At 39.0% G+C, this 19,208-nt stretch overlaps 1 protein-coding gene across 1 annotated transcript in view; it reads right to left on the bottom strand.

The window, feature by feature from the left end:
* Positions 1-281: 281 nt before the first annotated feature.
* The window catches only part of GPATCH2L (G-patch domain containing 2 like), a 39,293-nt gene continuing 20,366 nt past the window's right edge, over positions 282-19,208 (bottom strand). The window contains exons 10-11 of the mRNA XM_059473952.1: positions 12,974-13,065; positions 282-8,011 (exon numbers count right to left, since the gene is read on the bottom strand). Of these exons, the coding sequence (XP_059329935.1) occupies positions 7,839-8,011; positions 12,974-13,065 (265 nt within the window). The 3' untranslated portion in view covers positions 282-7,838. The remainder of the gene's footprint in view (positions 8,012-12,973; positions 13,066-19,208) is intronic.

Here is a 19,208-nt window from a genome sequence, read left to right as displayed (position 1 = left end):
CAATGTCCTGACAAACTTGGAAACAAAATCATTACAAAAAACCTCCAAAGAATGGACATGATAAATTACCTCAAATCCTTCACTCAGGTTTGCAATTCAAAGCAAGAAAAGCACAGTAACTCCCTATAGACCTTCAGATTACAGTTTATACTTTATACTTACGGAAACGGTCAAGGAAGCATGCAGATTAATGGAGAGCCCAATACTGTAAATCTAGGCAAATGTCAGCAAAACCCCTCTTCCCCCATCTCAACTCAGTTCCTTTATATCAGATAAAACACTTCTTTCATATATTGATTTATTTCCAGTTTCTATAATCAGAACAGAGATTCTGCAAGAGCCTCATTCAGAGAATACACATCTTATTTAAAGCAGAGGAATACAAGCAGGAATCTTTCTTATTTACATGTTACCCTTAAAATAAAGTCCCAAGAACCCAGAGTCCAACCCCTATCAAACAGCTAAATCTTATGACCTCATAAAATATGTGGGACATGCACAAGGCAGCTCTTCACAGACTCTGAGTAGACCTTTTTGTGAGCTATCTCTAGGAGAGCCCTCTTTGACAGCAGGAGGAAGCTGAAATGCAACTGATGGTAGCTTTGGCTCACTATCTGGTGTTGTCAAAACCTGAGGGAAAATTCAAGGACTTCAGCAGTGCCCAAGGACTCTGGTCAGACCAGAACAGTCTCAGATCATGGGCCTCTTAGAAATGCCTCCAGAAATGAAATCTCACATGCACCAATCTAGGCAGCCTAGGTTTAGCTCCGAGTTAATTTATATGCCACCTGCAAGAAAAAAGATGCTTTATTACTTAGAATTTCCAATGCCATAAAGGTTTTCTACCACACAGGCATGACACCTTTGATTTTCTTCTGATAAAACTAAACAGACTGAGCTCTTAAGTATTGCAAACTATAAATACGATTGGTACAAAATTGCACTAAAATACTGCTAAAAGAAATGCAATAGATTTTTGAATGAAAAAAATAATTCTTACTTTCTAGGACCTTGTACACTGAAAAGCGGTGGTAAGAATTTTAGGTTCAACTGCCTGAATACCACCTCCTACAGTAGTGTTACAGCAGCGTTTGGGCAGCAAAGACTGGCAGCATATTTGGGTATATGAGTATAGGAAGCCTGAATAGCAATATCAGAACACTCTATGAGAAGTACCACAAGTGACTCTTAACAGTTACTCTGTAACTCTGAAGAATACTTTAAGTATAGACACTAGAACTGAATGCATATGGATGTGGAATACTGGGGATTTTGATGCAGGAACACAATTAAAGGTTAAATGACAAGTTTTACAGTATGAAGCTTAGGAAAAATGATTTATATGGGTTAGTGGATTACATAGGACTTGTTGACTGGGCATACAAATACATGTCAAAAAAGCATCATTGAAAAGAAAGAACAAAATTTTTCACCCTTGCTGAAAAAAAAGCATGGTAAGAAGCAATGTCAGGATGTTGATATTAGGAAAAAAATATTCCAAGAGAAGATGCTATTTACTTATAAAGACAGTAATTAATAAGAAAACTGACTACAAAAAAAGATATGCTAATCCTTACTTGATGTTTTCATCATCAGGATGTGTCCTTGTAAAAATATATTTAAATCCCATTGCAGGATAAACACAATAAACAAAAGTTCAAAAATGTTTTCTCCAGCCTCAAAAAAAATTTGTACATCTTTTTTGAGGCAGGACACTGGGCTAAGAGAACACTTAAAAAAAGTATCCCTATATTACTGCTTTATCTTTACAGTACCCCCCAGGTAGGCAAACCAGGTCACTGTGAGAGACAGACTACCAAGACAAGCAGACCTTTGGTCTGACACAGTACAGCATTTTTCAGGCTGTTCATCCCAATTCCTTCAGAGTTTATAAGGACAAGAGGGCAGCTTTGCACAACCCTGATCATCCTAATACTGGCATCTCTGCTTTAGGACATTGAATACTCTAGCTCATAACATCCAGGACTCAGCAATACTTTTCTTGATTATTGTCTGCAAGTATATGTATTTTGCATCTTTCTCTGATATAACAGGCTGTACCAGTCCATTTTCCAGTTTTACCAATTCTTGAAGCTGGTACAAGAATTCTTTTGACATAGCAAGCCAGTGAGCACACCTTTTCAGCTTGCTGGACTCACAGTGACAGCCATGCTTGCATGGGAAGGCATTCTCACCACATTAAAGTTGAGAACAATGTTGAAAGTTCCTTCTGTCTCTACAATGTAAATCTGTACTAGATGTCAAATGACTGAGGCCCAGCCACACATGGGTCTGCAGGCACTGCTGCCAGTTTAGTTGACCTGCCTGTGGCACTGTGGCACTTGCCTGTGGCACTATTCACTCACTTAAAAAGAGATGCTTTGGTACAATTAAGCCATTATGTCCTCTGTGCTGAGTTCAAGCCTTGTACTGAGTAAAGTTAATGGCCTAAGATAATCTTTTACCTCCTGTATAGCAAGTGTCCCCTTATGCTTCATGCCTTAAGAAGCATTACTGTAAAGAATTTTTCCTCCACTTGATGGTACAAAAGGATGTCGCAATCACAAAACACAAACTGGAACAGAATACAGGAAACAAAAACACAAAAATGAAGTAAAACAATGAGAACATAAGTTCATCTTCCTTTGATGGTTTCCTAACAGACCATTAAAATACATTTTCTGAACAAATGTAGTATCCTTCACTTTTCCTTTACTGAAAAATTCTCTGGTTACAAACTGTTCCTCAAGACAACAAAGCAAAGTTCCTATCCACTTAACATAATTTCTTTTCCATATCTAGGCACACATACTTTTTGTATGTATCTAGGCACACATGGTTTTTGTAGCATCTTCCTTCTTCAGTACAGAAGGGGTTACAATAAAAGAGGCACTCCATCATGTTTCTTGTTGCCCTTCCTACAATTTCCCTTCTCATCCTCTGCCCACTAAGCAGATCTCTACAACATCCAGAATATAACAGCAAGAGCATCTACAGTTTGAAGGACAGCACTAACCTACTCAATGTCATTATTCAAGAATGATGCTGGCAAGACACACCTCTGCATACCACAATCACAAAGCTAATCTATCATCCAGTAGCACTAGTCCCAGCCTCTAACAAGTTTCTCTCCAGCTCCTGTTTTGCTGCTTTCTCCACTTGTTACTGTACCTTAAAATCATAAATCCATCATGACAGAAACTACATTCTTTTAGTTCAGTCTTCTCCAGGACTTAGCAAGCTTGGCATTAATCCTGACTAGAGTTCACTGAACTACCGGAATATGCAAAGAACAACTAGGAAATGTGCTTCTCTCAGTTTTTGATTTCTCTTTCTGTCCATCTTCTCCCTATAAACAGAAGTGTGTCATTTTAAGATTGGTCACTGCCATCTGTGAAAAACCTGTTGCAATTGCACGAGGTCCCCAGAGACAAGAAGGGGTATGTATCATCAGCTTCACCATCAACCACCACATCACTCACCAGACCTGTTAGATTGGGCTTGATGATCCCTTGGGTCCCTTCCAACTCAGGATATTCTATGATTCTATCATTTAAAGGACTTTAATTGCCTTTCAGTAGCACCCAGTATGATCTCCTCTACAATTTTTCCAGGTACTGGGGCTAGACTAGCAGGTCTGTGTTCCTTGGGTCTCACTTCATGCCCTTCTTGTAAACTAGAATAACACTGCGTAGATTTCAGTCAGGATAAACCTTTCCCAGATTCCCAAAGATAGACCTTTCCCAGACTTCAGTAGGGATTGAGAGAGGTCACGCTACAACAACCACTAGCTCCTTCAGTACTTTGGGATGAATCCCACCTGGCTTTATAGACTTACAAACATTCAGCTGGTCCCTTACAATCTCCATGTGCACAAAGTCACTATTCCCACAGTAACGATCCTCCAAATCAGAAGACAGAGCAGCCCAAGGTCTGTCAGTATTATAATGAGACCAAGGCAAAAAAAAGTACTGAATGCCCCCCACCTTTTCTTCACTCCAATTTGTCAGGTGATCATTCACAACAAATATCAGTCCAATGTTTTCCTTAGACCTCCTCTTGCTATTTATGTACTTCAAAAACCCTTGCTTGTCTAACACAACAATTCTGGCCAGTTTCAACTCTAATTAAGTTTTGGTCTTTAATATCTTCTCCCTGCATATGTGAACTACAGCTCTGTAATTTTTCTGTGAAGCCTGACCTTGCTTCCAGAGATCATAGAATCCTTCTCTTCCTGAGATTCAAGAGGAGTTCCCTGTTAAGCTGGTCTTCTGCATGGCGTGTTTGACTTTGAACACAGAGATCACCTGCTCTTGTGCTTTTAAAAGGTGATTCCTAAAAAACTGACCAGACTCAAGGAACAGCACACTAGTAACTAGCTCACTGAGTTGCCTAAAGTCAGCTCTGTTGACATTCAGGGTAGGAACCTTGCTGACCATTTTTCTCATTACATCAAAGATTTTAAAACGACCCATTTCACGATCCTGTGGCAAAGGCAGCCACCTACCATCATATCTCTCAAAAATCCTTCTTCATTAATAAATAACAGGTTTAGGATGGGATCTTTCCTAGTTGGCTGAGTACTTGTGACTATAAATTATCTTCAACATACTTCAGGAATTTCCCAGTCTTGCTTGTCACTGTAGTATGGTATTCCCAGGTCCTGTCTGCAAAGTTGAAGTGTCCCATAATGACAAGGAGGAAGACAACTAGAGAAAAGACAAAACTGAAAAAAGACTGGGACGTCCTGGTGCACAAAAAGTGAAATATGAGTGAGCTGAGTATCTTTGGAGCAATAATCACATACTGGACCATCTTGGCAGAAGCACAGCAACTAAAGCAAGGCATGTTATTACTCCTTTCTACTCAAGTAATCCACATGGGAAGCAGTATCCTTCACACTGAGTACTGTGTGAGCAGAGTGAGTTCTAAGAAATCTGCCTTAGATGAAAAAAAAGAGGCAAATCAATAGACTTATTTTATTAATCTAATAATGCTGTAGGTACTAAAATATGTATCAAGTTACTGAAGTCTGAAGATATATTTTGATAAATACCCTAGAGTAACAAGATACACGATCCATTTAGGTTGCTTACCACTCAGGAGAATTTGGTTGAGAATCTGACTTATTTGTAAATGGATTCTAACCTTGAAATAGAAAAGACAGGGCAGCTGCAATAATTGGAGTCTCCTGGAACTTCCAGAAAGTTGCCATGGCAGGAAGTATGGCTTGTCAAGACACTGCCACAGTTGCTCTTCAGTACTGCCACGGGTACAATCTGCCTTTAAAGACAAGAAATACCTCCTAGGAGCTTACAACCTAAGTAAGGGCTTAATCAGATAACAGTGCTACTGACCTCAATAGGAAAATATGATAAATTCTCTTTCCCTGCACCCAGAGAAAAATCACATGAAGCATTGCAACCCACCCCTCACCACCACAATGAGATGAAAGCTCTTGATTCCCTAACACCTTTCTTGAAAAAGCTTTTAAGTCATCCTGACATCACAGAAGAGAAAAAAACTATTTGGACAATACTTAGAATGTAGCAAGATATATCACAACTGATTTTTAAAAGGAATACAATGGCTAAAATTGTATGTAAATAAAATAAATTGTATTTATTGCATAAAGCTGAATGGTCAGTAATCTGAGTAAATCTCTTGAACCTCTAAGAGAGGTTGTGGAGGATACTCCACAAGATCAAAACCAGTCAATTTCACAAATGCTCTTTCAGGGAACCATTCATTATCATTAGAGCAGCATGCAGCTTAGATTACAAGGCTTCAAATCCTAAATTTTATCTGCAAGTTGTCAGGAGAACATTATCACCTTTCCCATTCACTGTATTCATGAGTACTAGATAGTCAAACTACTACTCTTTAGTTTTACCTTCTCTTCAGATGTTTTAGATTACAGGCCCTCCAGTGCTGAAACTTCCTGTGTTACCCCTTAGGCATCGTTGTTCAAAATAGCTACAAATAAGAAAAAGCCATGACAACTTTAAAACTTCCTTTATAAACTATTACAGCTTGTCCTGTAATCCAAATGGACTTCTGTATTCCATCATTAAGGTAAAAAGGGTTTCCCCATTCTAATTACTTCTTAAATGTACCACGCAAATAAAAAAAAAATTAAAAAAAAAAAGAAAGAAAAAAAGGAGTTTTGAGAAGGATTTATAGTGACAGATCTGTCAGTTTGCTTGTGCTGCAAAATATAAATCCAATTTGGATGTCTCCCCAGGAATAAGTAGGTATTAGGGGATCAGACACAGTGTGCATGTAGTATAACTAACTATATCTGTCAATCATGATTTACAGTCATTCAGTTTGTTTTGTGTGTATTATGACCATTTCCCATTTTAACACACAGCTAATATAAATCACTGCTTCATATTCACCCAATCAAATCTGTCCCTCAGTCATTTGATTCATAAGAGAACAGAACACTGCAAAATCAGTAAAATCACACAAATTTTGCTGTCTGCTTAAGAGTGCTAGATGAACTGCCACAATCAAAACAGATTTTACAAGTTTAAACAGTCCTGTCTGAAAGCTCCACACAAGGAAAGCAAAAAGTTCTATTCATACAAACAGGACTTAAAGGACTTAAGAAGCTGTGAGGCCACCTGTTCCTTGGTACATGCTATACAAGTACATATTCTGAAAACATAGTTGAAGACAAGCTCCAGAGTTATTACACAGAGAGAAGAAATCCCTGTCCATATATTCTGCAACACAGGAGGTAACAGCAGACCGAGTAGACATTCTGTGAAGAGAATCTCTTTAGTGTACACTGCAGTGTAATGTGCAATTATCAGCAGGTGGAGACACCTCCAGTAGGTGTAGCAGACAATGCTTTTGAAGGAAGAGGAAGCATGATACAGAAGGAGTCTGATCTATACCTATAATGCTCTGAACTCAGGTGACACTTTAAATGGCTTTTTTCTTCAATGGCATGTTGACTTCAACAAGCATCCTTTAGAAACACTAACAGACATTTTTTAAATTATATACTGAGATATGGATGTTTTGTATAATCTTCTACCACACTGCAACAATATTCAAGGCTCTGGGTTTCCATCCAGGACACCAGCTTGCACATTTAGTCCAAGTAGCTCTCCCAAATCCTTATCCAGTAGGAGGTTTAGGAATGAACATGCAATATGCAATAAAGACTGAAGACATTCAGAACGAGGGAGAAGGAAAAGGTTGAATGGACAATGCTGCCAGCGTGTTAATGGCAATTTCTACAAAGACAAGCACCATATTTGCTTTGCCAGAAGCAACATGATTTGAGTCTGTTAGCACATGGCCAGAAAACATTCTGCTAATACAGGATTCAGGTTCCATGTTTCAATGTGTTAGCACTCCCTCCTCATTCCCCAGCCAAGAAATCCTTCTGGTCTGGAAGCAAGCAGAGGGAGACTCCTGCCTCCATGAATGGCAGTGGGACTTTCACCCTGAAAATGCCAAGTACACAAACAAGCAACATGTCCAGAGGGTGAATAAGGATCTGAAAACCCAAAAGAAAACCTGTACATGACCCATACATATGAGTTGGAATCAGGGAAAGAGATGAATTCATAATAAATACAGTGATAGCAGGAAAATTTCTAAAAGCCACTGCAGTCCCAACACTGATTACCTTTTCTTAAACATAGATTCACAAACATGATTTAGGTGTGTGAGGCACACAGACCAGCCTGGATGATGGCACGCACCACGCACCAATACTGAAGATACCACACAGCCAAACAAGATGTTTGGTGCAGACAAACACCAGAATCAAACACTTCCAAAGTCGAGCAAGCCTTTACAGTTGCAGTGCTTCCCTTTTAGCTGTATCCAGGGCTCTTCTCTGGTGGCATTTTAAAAAAGTTACTGGAGGCAGCAATAGTAGATTTCTCAGCTGCTGGTGTTTTCCCAGTCCACTCAGAGTTCTGGCATCTCAAGGATGGTGCTGCTGGTAGCTCTGATTCTGCTGCATCCATGTGGACAGATAAAGTTGCTGAAATATAAAATTGCAGGAAAGGGGAACAGAGGAAGACAGTAAGAAAGGGCAATAAAAAATGTTAGAACAACTAACTTCATGGCAAACTCCTCATATATATAATTTCATTTATGAGGATATTATTTATTGAATTTCTAAAAGTTCTTCATCCAAATTCCTCTGAAACAGAGGCTCTTGATAGCATTAACAATTTTGCTCTAACGATTCACACATTCAAAACTCTAAGTTCACAGTCCACTAACTAGTTCCCTTAGTCAGAGTTCCTGTTGAAAACCAAAAGTTTTAGCTCTCTCATATTTAATGTGAATCAATTCACAATCATTCATCTTAAAATAACTTAAGACTCCTTGCAAAGACTCAATTAACTCTCTACTTGAGACTTTCAAAGTCTCTGAAGCTGTGGTAAATTTCAGGTTGCTGAGCTCATCTAAAGAGGAAAACATACTTCTCTTCACCCAGTAAGGGCAGTACCATGAACCTACACATATATCCAAAATGGTAAATCAGCGTACTATGACAAGAAACTACTTGCCAAACTAGGTTGAAATTCATTCTCATTTTCTCAATACAACCACTGCTTCAAAATGGGACAGGCTATAATAGCCAGAGAGATTTGCAGATCCATAGCTCAACCCAACAGTCACCCAAATTTCCAGAAGGAGTGCCAAAAACCTAGAGATATGAGAGTTTACTCCATTTCTCAGTATCCTGAGATACTGAACCAAGTCAATCCTCACAAGCAGAACAGCGCCGGGTAAAGAAGAGTAATTGCCATAGGAGTCTTTGGAGCAAACAGAATTTTTTAAACAAGTAACTACTTCAATACAAAATGCATTTCTTCATTGTAGTCTCACAACAGATAACAGTTGTTTGTGTGTTTTAATTACAAGTGGCATCTGCTGCTCTGTAGTGGATGAAGGATAAAGAGGCCACAGCAAGCCTCAACTAGAGGAAAGATTGCTTTGAAGTTTAAATAAAAAGTCAGTTCAATGCTTGAGGTTCCACATTCAGTAGATCTGGAACCCCAACAATGCTGCTTCTGTAAATCCAAAACAGTGAGTCATTCCCATACAGCTACAACACAGCTGACAAAAGTACCTTGCAATTTTAGATCTAGCCCATCATCTTCCTCCATCTGAAGGTCATATGAAATGTGAAAAAAACCCCAACAACTGTCAGTCCTTAAACTCACAATCACACTATGTGCCCCTTGCTAGCAGCCTCCACACTCAGGCTCTCCATCTTTCCTCATAAAAAGAGAAAAAGAAAAGACTGAAACTGGCTTATTGTTTCTGGGTATGGCAAAGAGTGAATAATTAGCAAGAAATAGAAGAAGGAAAATTCACCAAATTGCTACTATTCATCAGACTGCTCTCTGATAAGCAGTTTCACAGGCTGCTGTCACCTTTTTTACAAGCTAGTGTGAATATATGCCAAAGCAGACAAAAATCTATTTATGTAGATTTTTACCCTAGACTCACTGTAATAGCTGATTAGGATGCCAGTTACCATGTGCACTGCTACATACATACACAGAGGATTAAACCATATAAACACTAAAAACAACAGTGTAAAGACTGTTAGTTGTTCACCATTTATGACACAACCATCTGTACTTGTGGCCTATTCTGACAAAACAAAGACAGACGTGACAATCTTCATCAGATTCCTTTCAAACCAGAGAATAACTTCCATGAGAATAATATTTTATGCAGTATTTCTCAGACAAGCTCTACTGTGCCACTGGGGATATTATTCCAAATCGACTGTACTGCAGTGGAAATTAACTAAACACAAGGACACTATCCATGCCTTCCAAGTCTCAGATCACTGAAAGGTCAAAGGACCTTTACCACCACAAATCATCTTTCTCCCTAGGCACTGGCTATTGGTCACTGAGTTGGATGAAATTCTGGTCTAATCCAGTACAGTCAACCTTAACTTCCTCCAGATTTCCTTATTCTACTGCCAGATTTTTGCTCTTATCAGGTAAAGGCCTCATGCTTTAGGGCTCACACTGTTCAATTGTGTCGTGTGGAAAACATTAATTTTCAGTCTCTCTAAATATTTGCATAAGTTTGCCCAACTTAATTTTGATAAAAGTCATTTCCTAAAGTGCAAGTTAATTCTGAATTTTCTACCCACGTTTTGTTGTTCTCAACAGCTCAGTTATGGTATTTAGGCCAGTTAGCCTCAAAGAGCAGGATTAATACCAGAACTTTAATACTATAGCAATACAACAGAGACCCAAGGCACTTCTACAGTAATGTAGTTTTTTGATGTTCATGCAAGGGTCTCTGGGAAAAGATACTTTACCAGAACTCATAAATACTCACAGTCTTGAAAGTACGTGAGAAGACATGGAATAAATTTAGTTGCTTGGTTCCCAAATAAATATTATCTCTAGCTGCCTTTTCTCATTCCTGCACTGAGGAGGGAAACAGCATCGACATCTCATCTGCCTTTTATTAGCATCTTCTGATTTCAGCCAAATTCAACTCAAAACTTTCTGTGGATGGTGGGGGGGTGAGGCGACAGCGGAAGATTTGTAGCTGCATGTTTAAGAAAGAAGCTAAATTCATCACAATGACAGGGGATAGTGTTGGCAGAGATTTGAGCTATTTATTCTTTTAGGAAAATCCTATAAAGAATGACACGAGGAAGCCTCTATCTGCAGTCTTGTTCATCACACTGGTGAGGAGTCCGATAACAGATGTATGCAGTAGCGTGATTTAGTGCCGGGAGCTGGCCCCTGATGTGTATTAATACAGCGGCAAAGCGGAACGAGCCCCTCTTCATCACTCATCTCTATAAAAGAGGTGGAATCTGAGATGGCCCGATGTTCGGCACAGCAAGCCCATTTGTTCTGCTGACTGATGAAGCCAGCTCAGGCTGTGTCCTTCACCTCCACGGGGCACTCAGGTTGCAAAAAAGGAGATCACTGAAGCAGGACCTGGTCAACAAGTGAGACGAGAGCAGTTGGACTCAGTGAAGGAGCTATTTAAAGGTGAAGAAATCCAGCACTCTGTGTCTGCATGACAGGCACGGGCCCGTATTCTGATTTACCAGTGCTCCACCTTTAGCAGAAGTAAAATGCCACAAACATAAAAAGCCTCAGAAGTGAAAAAAATGAGACTGCCCTGACTCCTCAGGCACTCCTCATGTGAACCCCAGTATACGACATTTACATGGGGGTGAGTAGATACGTGGCAAGGGAGAAAAATCTTTATCTTATCAGTATCCAACAAACGTAAGAGTGTCCAACTAATTCTACATTATGGCAGAATGATACTATGTATCTTTTTAGACATTAGTAATTCCATAACAAAATCTCCTTTGACAGAAATAAGACCAGATTCCAGAAGTTTCCAAGTTATTTGTCCAGGTTGTGCTTCAGCTGTAGTTATGAATCTGTAGTAGAACATCATTTAGGACACAACTTCAGTTACCCAATCACAAAAATTTCTTTCTACAAGTCAGTATTGCAGCAAACCCTTCCCATAGCTGTTCACTTGGCTGAGGATATTTCTAAACAGGATCTCAGGAAGGGATCTTTGCCATTTCTGACCATTAAGGACTTTGCAGACCTTGTCTCTTGATGATCAGCCTAAGCATGCTGCCCACACTCTACTAACTACACTTCTTCCTTATTTTGTAGTACATAACAATCCTCTCTCCCTCATCCATAGTAAGAAAGCTTTCCAAGCCCCTGTGCTATTTCCAGAGCTAAGTTCCACTTCAGATGCACTCTCAACTCTTCAAAAACTGTTCACTATACAATTTGCCTAATCAGGTAAGTACAACTTAAACAGTACTTTGAAACATGTAGGCATAGAAACAGAAGCTCTCTGAATAATAAATAAATGGACAGGTAACAGGGGACAGTGAGACATTAGCATTCATATCACAAAAATCTAGTATTCCAGCACTAAGATTCTGTGGTTTCAGATACTATCCCTTTTACTACAGAAGTTCAAACATCTCAAAATGGAATACTCAAAGGCCAGGAAAGAATAACCTAAATAAATAATCAATAATAGATGAGACTTTTGCTGAAAAACAGATTAATAATGTTCTTTTCTCTTTATTTTTTTAGTAAAGAACCTTTCCAACAGTTTGCAATCCAGATCAGTGGCCTGGAGAGAAAGCTCAGCTTTCTTCCCTACTTCATTATTCTGTCTATCCACCAGCCCAAGGAAGAAACACAAACTTCCCTCTATTAATCATCAGTTCATTTGGTCTTCCCCACTGTTTTTACACCTCTATTTTTTCCATCATCTTACCCACTACCTTGTTACTGGATTACAAGAGTTATTAATAAACTAGTTGGAAGAACATGTATCAGAGGATAGTCGCAAGATAGGGTAAGGTCAAAGGACAGAAAGGAACATGCTAAAACCCATTGTGTTCACCAGATTAAAGCTTTTTCATATTCTGATGACTAATCAATGACTTTTCAGAAATCTGCCACATGAAAATAGACCAGTATTTTAAGGACTACATCCCCATAACAAGAAAAAACTATTTTCATCCAAAAGAATAAGACAACCCCCAAGGAGTAAGTGGTTTCACCCAATGATTACACAAAAATTGCCAGATTTTTGCTCCTGTGAAATTGTCTACAAATACCCTGATAAAGGACATCAGAGACACCAGCTAATGCCAGCCCAATACTCTGTGCATACTGATCAACTGCCTATTATGAACTCCATATTTTAGGACAATGGAAATAACACCTTACGAAGAAGCAGATTACTATTCACTGTAAGGTAAAGCACTGCAAATTAACTTACCACTGCTACACTGCCAAAAAATTGTTCAGTAGGCAGCTTTTGATGCTATGCAAAAACACAATATGCCCTCTCAACACACTTGATTAGTTTCAAACCAAAGTAATGCTACCTTTGCCTGTGGTGCTTCGCTAAAAAGGGGCATGGCTATAAAAATGCTGGAGGTTACCTGATGTTGGGCTAGACATGGAGGCTGCAGCTGGCTTTCGTTTCCTCTTGATGTCCCTTGAACATGGTGGTCCCAGATGGACATTTGCTTGCCTATGGAGAAAATAAAACAAATTAAACTCAGTTCCCATATCATATTTCTGTAAGACTGACCAGTCACCTCCAGCTCCTACCTTCCCTTCAGCTTCTTAACTAGTAAGTATCACAACCCAAAAGTTTCTCAGGGAGTTTTGCTCACATTCTTTGTCAATATAAATTATGCCCCCATTTCCTTTAAGAGCTCACACATAAACTTCTCAGAAGAATAATTATTCCTTAGCCTTTAAAGCCTTCAACCTTTTGGTTCTGTATTAATTCCAAACTAACTCCTTGCATATATAAAGACGTAACCAAGCAGTGATGTGATATGTGTCCTACCATCACTTCTATGGAACAATAACAAATGTCTGCAAGATTGCTCTTTATGTAAACTGTGTAATATTTGCTCCTTAGTCAGAAATTATTTTGCAATCTATTTGGTACTGTAGAGTCATCTTAGAATGTACATATAATGCCAAATGTCCACACAAGTTGTTTCCATTACAGTAGTAAGTTCATAAAGTTAGGAACACAAAGCTGTCTCATGTGTTTTTAAAATCATTATTTCCTTATTAAAGCGCTGTGCAAACAGCTGAATCTGACTTATGGCAGCCTTGCTGCACCCCTAAACTGGCTCAAACGTTTAATCTGTTCTGTTAACATCAACTGTTAAGTCTGAAGCCTACTGACGGCCATTTCAGTTTAATCATTTGCCAATTAAGAAGTAGCTATTTGCCAATTAAGAATAAATCTGTATGGGTGGAACTGACTTGAGCTGAGAACTCCTCCAAGTCACGTACCTGCAGGAAGCAGAGAAATTTAATTCAGAAATAACAGCCTTTGCAGCAGACTTAGAGAACTTCCTCAAATACTATCCATAATGGATATAAAGGCATAATTTAACAATGACATTGGGTTCAAATCCCTTCTTTGTCCAGTACAACAGACTTCCTTTGGCAAGTTCCTTGGCCACTCTTATCATGAGATCTGATGTGCAAAATGCAGAACTACAGTGCAAATAAAATCAGTTAAAGACTATGAGGAGCTTACATGATGTAAAATTCGTAACCCTACAAGTTTTGATGACTAAGTGCTGAAAAACTTCAGTGTCCTCAAAGCTTGTTACTTTGACTTTAAAAAAAATCCTGAAAGTTTAACAAACACTTTTATCACATACTAAAGCCTTTGAAATATAAAAAAAAAGGACAAACTTAACGGGTTTTATTTTCATGACAAAAATCTATTAAAAAAACCAAACCCACATATTTACAATATGTATCATTTTAGATGCTGCATTTATGCAAAACCAAATTGTGCTTTTGTATCTTTACAGAACAGTGCAGGGACCACAAGGAAATTCCTATACTAGTCCAGTTTATAAATTGTTTGAATGCTGCCTGATCTATCTATTTACCTGAAAAAAAAAGGTGCAACCACAAAAAAAAAAAAAAAGATAACACCTACTGTTCCATCTTCTCAACTAAAATTCAAAAGTTCTACAAGAAGTCTGTAAGATCTGTCCTCTAAATCTGACATTGAAGAACAGCTTCAAAAATTTTAAAATAGCGCTACGTTTCACAGCCAGCTAATTTTTCAAATATGGAAGCACATATGAATACAACCAGACAAAGTCTCCTGAATGTACTCTCAGTAAACTCACCAAGACCAAGGGCTGGGTCCTTCACTTTGGCCACAACAACCCCATTCATCACTGCAGGCTGGGGGAAGGGTGGTTGGAAAATGGCCCAGAGGAAAAGAGCCTGGGGGTGCTGATCAACAGTGGCTGAACATGAGCCAGTGTGTGCCCAGTGGCATCACTGCTTGGATCAAGAATATTGTGGCCAGTTGAACCTGGGAAGGGGTCATTCCCCTGTACTTGGTGAGGTCGCACCTCAAGTCCTGTGTTCAGTTCTGGGCCCCTCACTACAAAGGACACTGAGGTGCTGGAGCGTGTCCAGAGAAGGGCAATGGAGCTGGGGAAGGGTCCAGAGCACAAGCCCTGTGAGGAGCAGCTGAGGAAGCTGGGATTGTTTAGCCCGGAGGAAAGAAAGCTCAGGGAAGATCATATTGCTCTCTACAACTACCTAATAGGAGGGTGTAGCCAGGTGGGGGTCAATCTCTTCTCCCAGTCAACTGGCAGAAGAATGAGAAGACAAAGTCTCGTGCTGCACCAGGGGAGGTTCAGGTTGGATATCAGGAGGACTTTCTCCAAGGAAAGGGCTGTCAAACATTGGAATGAGCTGCCTAGGGAGGTGGTTAAAGAAACCTTCCCTGGAGGTAAAAAAGCTTTCAAAAATAGTGGCTCATCTACAGAATGCACATTCAAATCTCATGTCTGTACACCAAAGTGACTTACCTCTAAGTAACTCAGTGAATGCTAAAAACTGCTTTTGTACATGACTATAATAGTGGCTATAGAGTGTTTTAACATAGCTTTTAACCATGTATTCTGAAACATCTAAACACACATAGCCTGAAGAAAAGATTCCGTTTTTTATTTTGCATCAGTGACACAGCATTAGATTACTAACTGCAAGACTATTATATAATTGTACGTAATAATCCAAATAATTTTAAATAATGTAACAACAAAAATAAATTTTAAATGTTCCCTTTTTAATTTTTTGAACTTATACCAACATTAACCAGTTGATCCTAGGAGGAGTATGTACTATCATTTCCAAGAGACTTTATGCAATTTTTCCCAGCTCACAAATGCTACAGCTAGATTTTGCTCTCTGCTACATATTTTAACATCTACCCTTACCTGATGATTACACAAGGGGTAAAAAAAAGAAAAATGAAAACAGAAGAATCTTAAAATCCCTTCTTTAGTGCACATAAAGACAAATCATACTTCAGCAGAAGATTACTAGCAAGAAGGCTCTATCTAGTAGCTGTATCTAGTAAGATACAAAGGCTCAGAGGTCATAAATTGTCTCTATAACATGTTTTTCTTCCAGGTTTATCCCATACTGATCACCCACACTTCAGTTAGTAAATCAGGAACCTATTGATTATTCACTGGCTCTGACTGACCCAGTGGTAAAAGTGTCATTTCAAGAGGCTGGTGCACTTTACAGGCACCATAAATCTGCAGGGAATCTCCAGGTAGTAAGTACCTTGGGAGAGAGAAGAGCAGAAGATTGCATTCAGGGATGCTAGTCCTCATTAAGGCCTGGACAGAAAGGATGTCTGAGGTATAACTTATGAAATATGGAGATTTTTGGTAGATAGCACACTTTTCAATGTAAATTTCTAATCACTAGCTTGCATGAAGGTCTACATCAGTGAAGTAACAGAATTCATGCATCTCAGTTTAAAAGCGGACTCCTATAGACTGCTACAAACACCACCACTAGGAAAATCAAGTCATGGATATGCACAGCACCCACCATAGCAGTGATAGGCTGAACTATAAGACATGAAAATATCACAAATTGCAATGATGAATTAATTCTCCTTCCAAAGCTGAATTTTAACAACTCTTCTGAACAATTAAAAATTACTCTAAAGCAGACTAGAACAGTAAAGGCTGACAGAAAATGCATATTTGTGCATTGTCACAGCCTTCTGTGAAGAAGTTTGAGACCAGAATTTTGTGAGATGAAAGATTTGGGCCTAAATCTACAAAGTAAAACAGAAGTTACACTGTCCTTACTAGTCTTCACTCTCTTCTGCTAGGCATCCATGCTTTCTTCAATTCTGCATAAACAGTAATGAAAAAATAATTCCCTGGTTTCTTTTGGACTATGACAGATTTATCATAAGAAAAAAACAAAGTTGCAGTGCTTAGTCACAGATGGATCTGCCAGGTGACCAGAGACTAACATGAAAATGTAGTTTACAATCTAGAGATAACAGAAATTCTAACGCTGGAAGAGAAAAAGGAGAACACACTTAGAGAAACAAATCAGGATCAAAAATGTGGCTGTTTTGTTGGCTGCAATATATTCAACTCACACAGCAGTCACTGCCAGGAGTTAGTGAATGAAAAATTACACATATATAGGAAAAATGGCTTTCAACAATATGAAAAGTCTATAGTGTCTTTTTGACAGTGATAATATTTTTTGTAATGACAAACTAAAGGAATTATTCAGGAAATACTTTTTGTCTTTTGTTTTTAACATAGCACTTATGGTACTCAAATCTGCATGCAGATTATGCTGGAGAAAAAACAGGCTTTGTTATGCAGAAAGATTAAATTCATGGTAGTCTCTAATGTGTCAGAAGTAATGCTTCCTTTCATTTTTTTTCCACATACTTATTCTATGACTTTATTTACATGATTTTTAATGATCAGTGCTTGCATACACAGGATTCCCATCTCACTTCTGCAGTTTGAGATGACCATGCGTGGGAGCTTGTCACTATTTCACATCTACCACAGTATTTCAACAGAAAATTAGGATTGGCAATATAATCTGTGGGAGACAATACAGAGCAGAAGCAGATACCATAGCACAAAGAATCTTACAAGACAGCATCAGGACCCTGAAAACTTCACCATCTGTGAAATCTAAATTGTAGCATGAAATCCACTCTTTGAAACTTCAGGATAAAAACCAGCTCAATCTTGCTACAAAGGTCTCTGAAAAGGCCATACAGCGGTAAATATCACAACCTGCGGCCTTCTTGCAGGCAAGAGGCACACTGCAGACTTGGGGGTGTATGCCTCTCACTGTCATCTCACATCATCCAGCTTGTCTGCTTACACTCTTTATTCTAACCCTATCCTCAGAAGAAGCAAGGCATTATACAGTGAGAGGCAGTCATTAGTCTACTACTAGAAAAACAAGGGATGTTATTATCCTCATGTTAAAGTGAATGTTAATAGAGACTGCCTTTTAACAAAGATACTGCTACTAAATCTCCACACAACCCAGCTGTTGCTGTTGTGATGCTTTATTCAGAGCAAACACAAGCCAAATGAAAGGCTCTTTCTCTAAGCCCTGAGGTGTTACCTGAGGCTGTTGATGGTGGCTTCACAAAATTAATAGTAAAAGCAGACTTCTTCCTCCTCTTTGACTACAGAGCCAGCTGGGCACCAGTCTAATCTGCACATAACATGTGTAAATCAATACAAGTCACTCATCCTATCTGCATGCAAACCTCCCACATGCACAAGTGGTTCTTGCTATCACATCCCAGTGTAGATATTCCTGATGCACAGCAGTCTCCTATGCCCTGCAGAGCCTCATGGGAAGGCTTCTAGAGCACATTTGCAGATTCCAAAATCTCTAATAGGTCAACTTACTTCTTCAATCATCCAAATATCATAGATCTTCAACAGCAGCAGTCTGTTCCCCAAGTAAGCATTATAATGATGTGGCAATTTCATTCCTAAAAGTCTGCATGTGGCAAATGCAAGTGAATGCATTTTCTTCTTGTTTTCCATGTAAGCACTCTAAGCAGAGATGTGATCCCATATATTATATTCCCTATTTTCACACTGAATCACACTGTAACTGTGCCAGAAAGACTCCTACTGTTTGCCAGATCTGCTGAGTACATAGATTTGAAATAGCAAATAAAACAAAAAAATTCTGAAGCCAAGGGGAATTTATTTTTCACTCCAGAGAATTAGGATTCATCCAAATGGGAATATTAGGCCCCAGTCAACTGCATGTGACACTAGGTTGATAGCTGCTGTTCATTGCATGCCTGTCAGAAGAATTCAGTTATATTCCCAACTGCAATATTAGCCAGGCTTTAGCAAAGGAAGACATGAAAATCCTCCAGCTAAATGGAAAATGAGTAAAAAAACAGGGAGAAGGGTTGCCTAGAATGAACTGGATACTGTTTTGCTCAAGTGGGAAAAGTACGAAATTGTGGACATCTGTTCACTCTGGCTGCCTCAGAAAAGGCCTGACCTTGCAGGCAATCCCTGTATTTCCACATGCTCAGGGGTAAGAAGCAGAAATATCAAGATCTCTGGGTACACATACAAAAGTGACAGAACAATATTTGTTTTCACAAGAGTATTTCTAGAGCCAGAACTAGAATTTGAGACATTCAAGTCTGTTCAATTTAACAGCACCACTAAATCCAGAGTATGGAGCCACGGGCAGTAAATGAGGAGATCACGCATGCCTTTACATCTTTATCCCATGTTCCAGGCAAGATGACAGACTTGCTTCTAAATCAAATTAAAC

Source organism: Ammospiza nelsoni, chromosome 6 (assembly GCF_027579445.1).
Source record: "Ammospiza nelsoni isolate bAmmNel1 chromosome 6, bAmmNel1.pri, whole genome shotgun sequence".
Lineage (NCBI taxonomy): Eukaryota > Metazoa > Chordata > Aves > Passeriformes > Passerellidae > Ammospiza > Ammospiza nelsoni.
The sequence above is the reverse complement of the archived record's forward strand: the minus strand, read 5'-3'. Positions and strand labels throughout refer to the sequence as shown.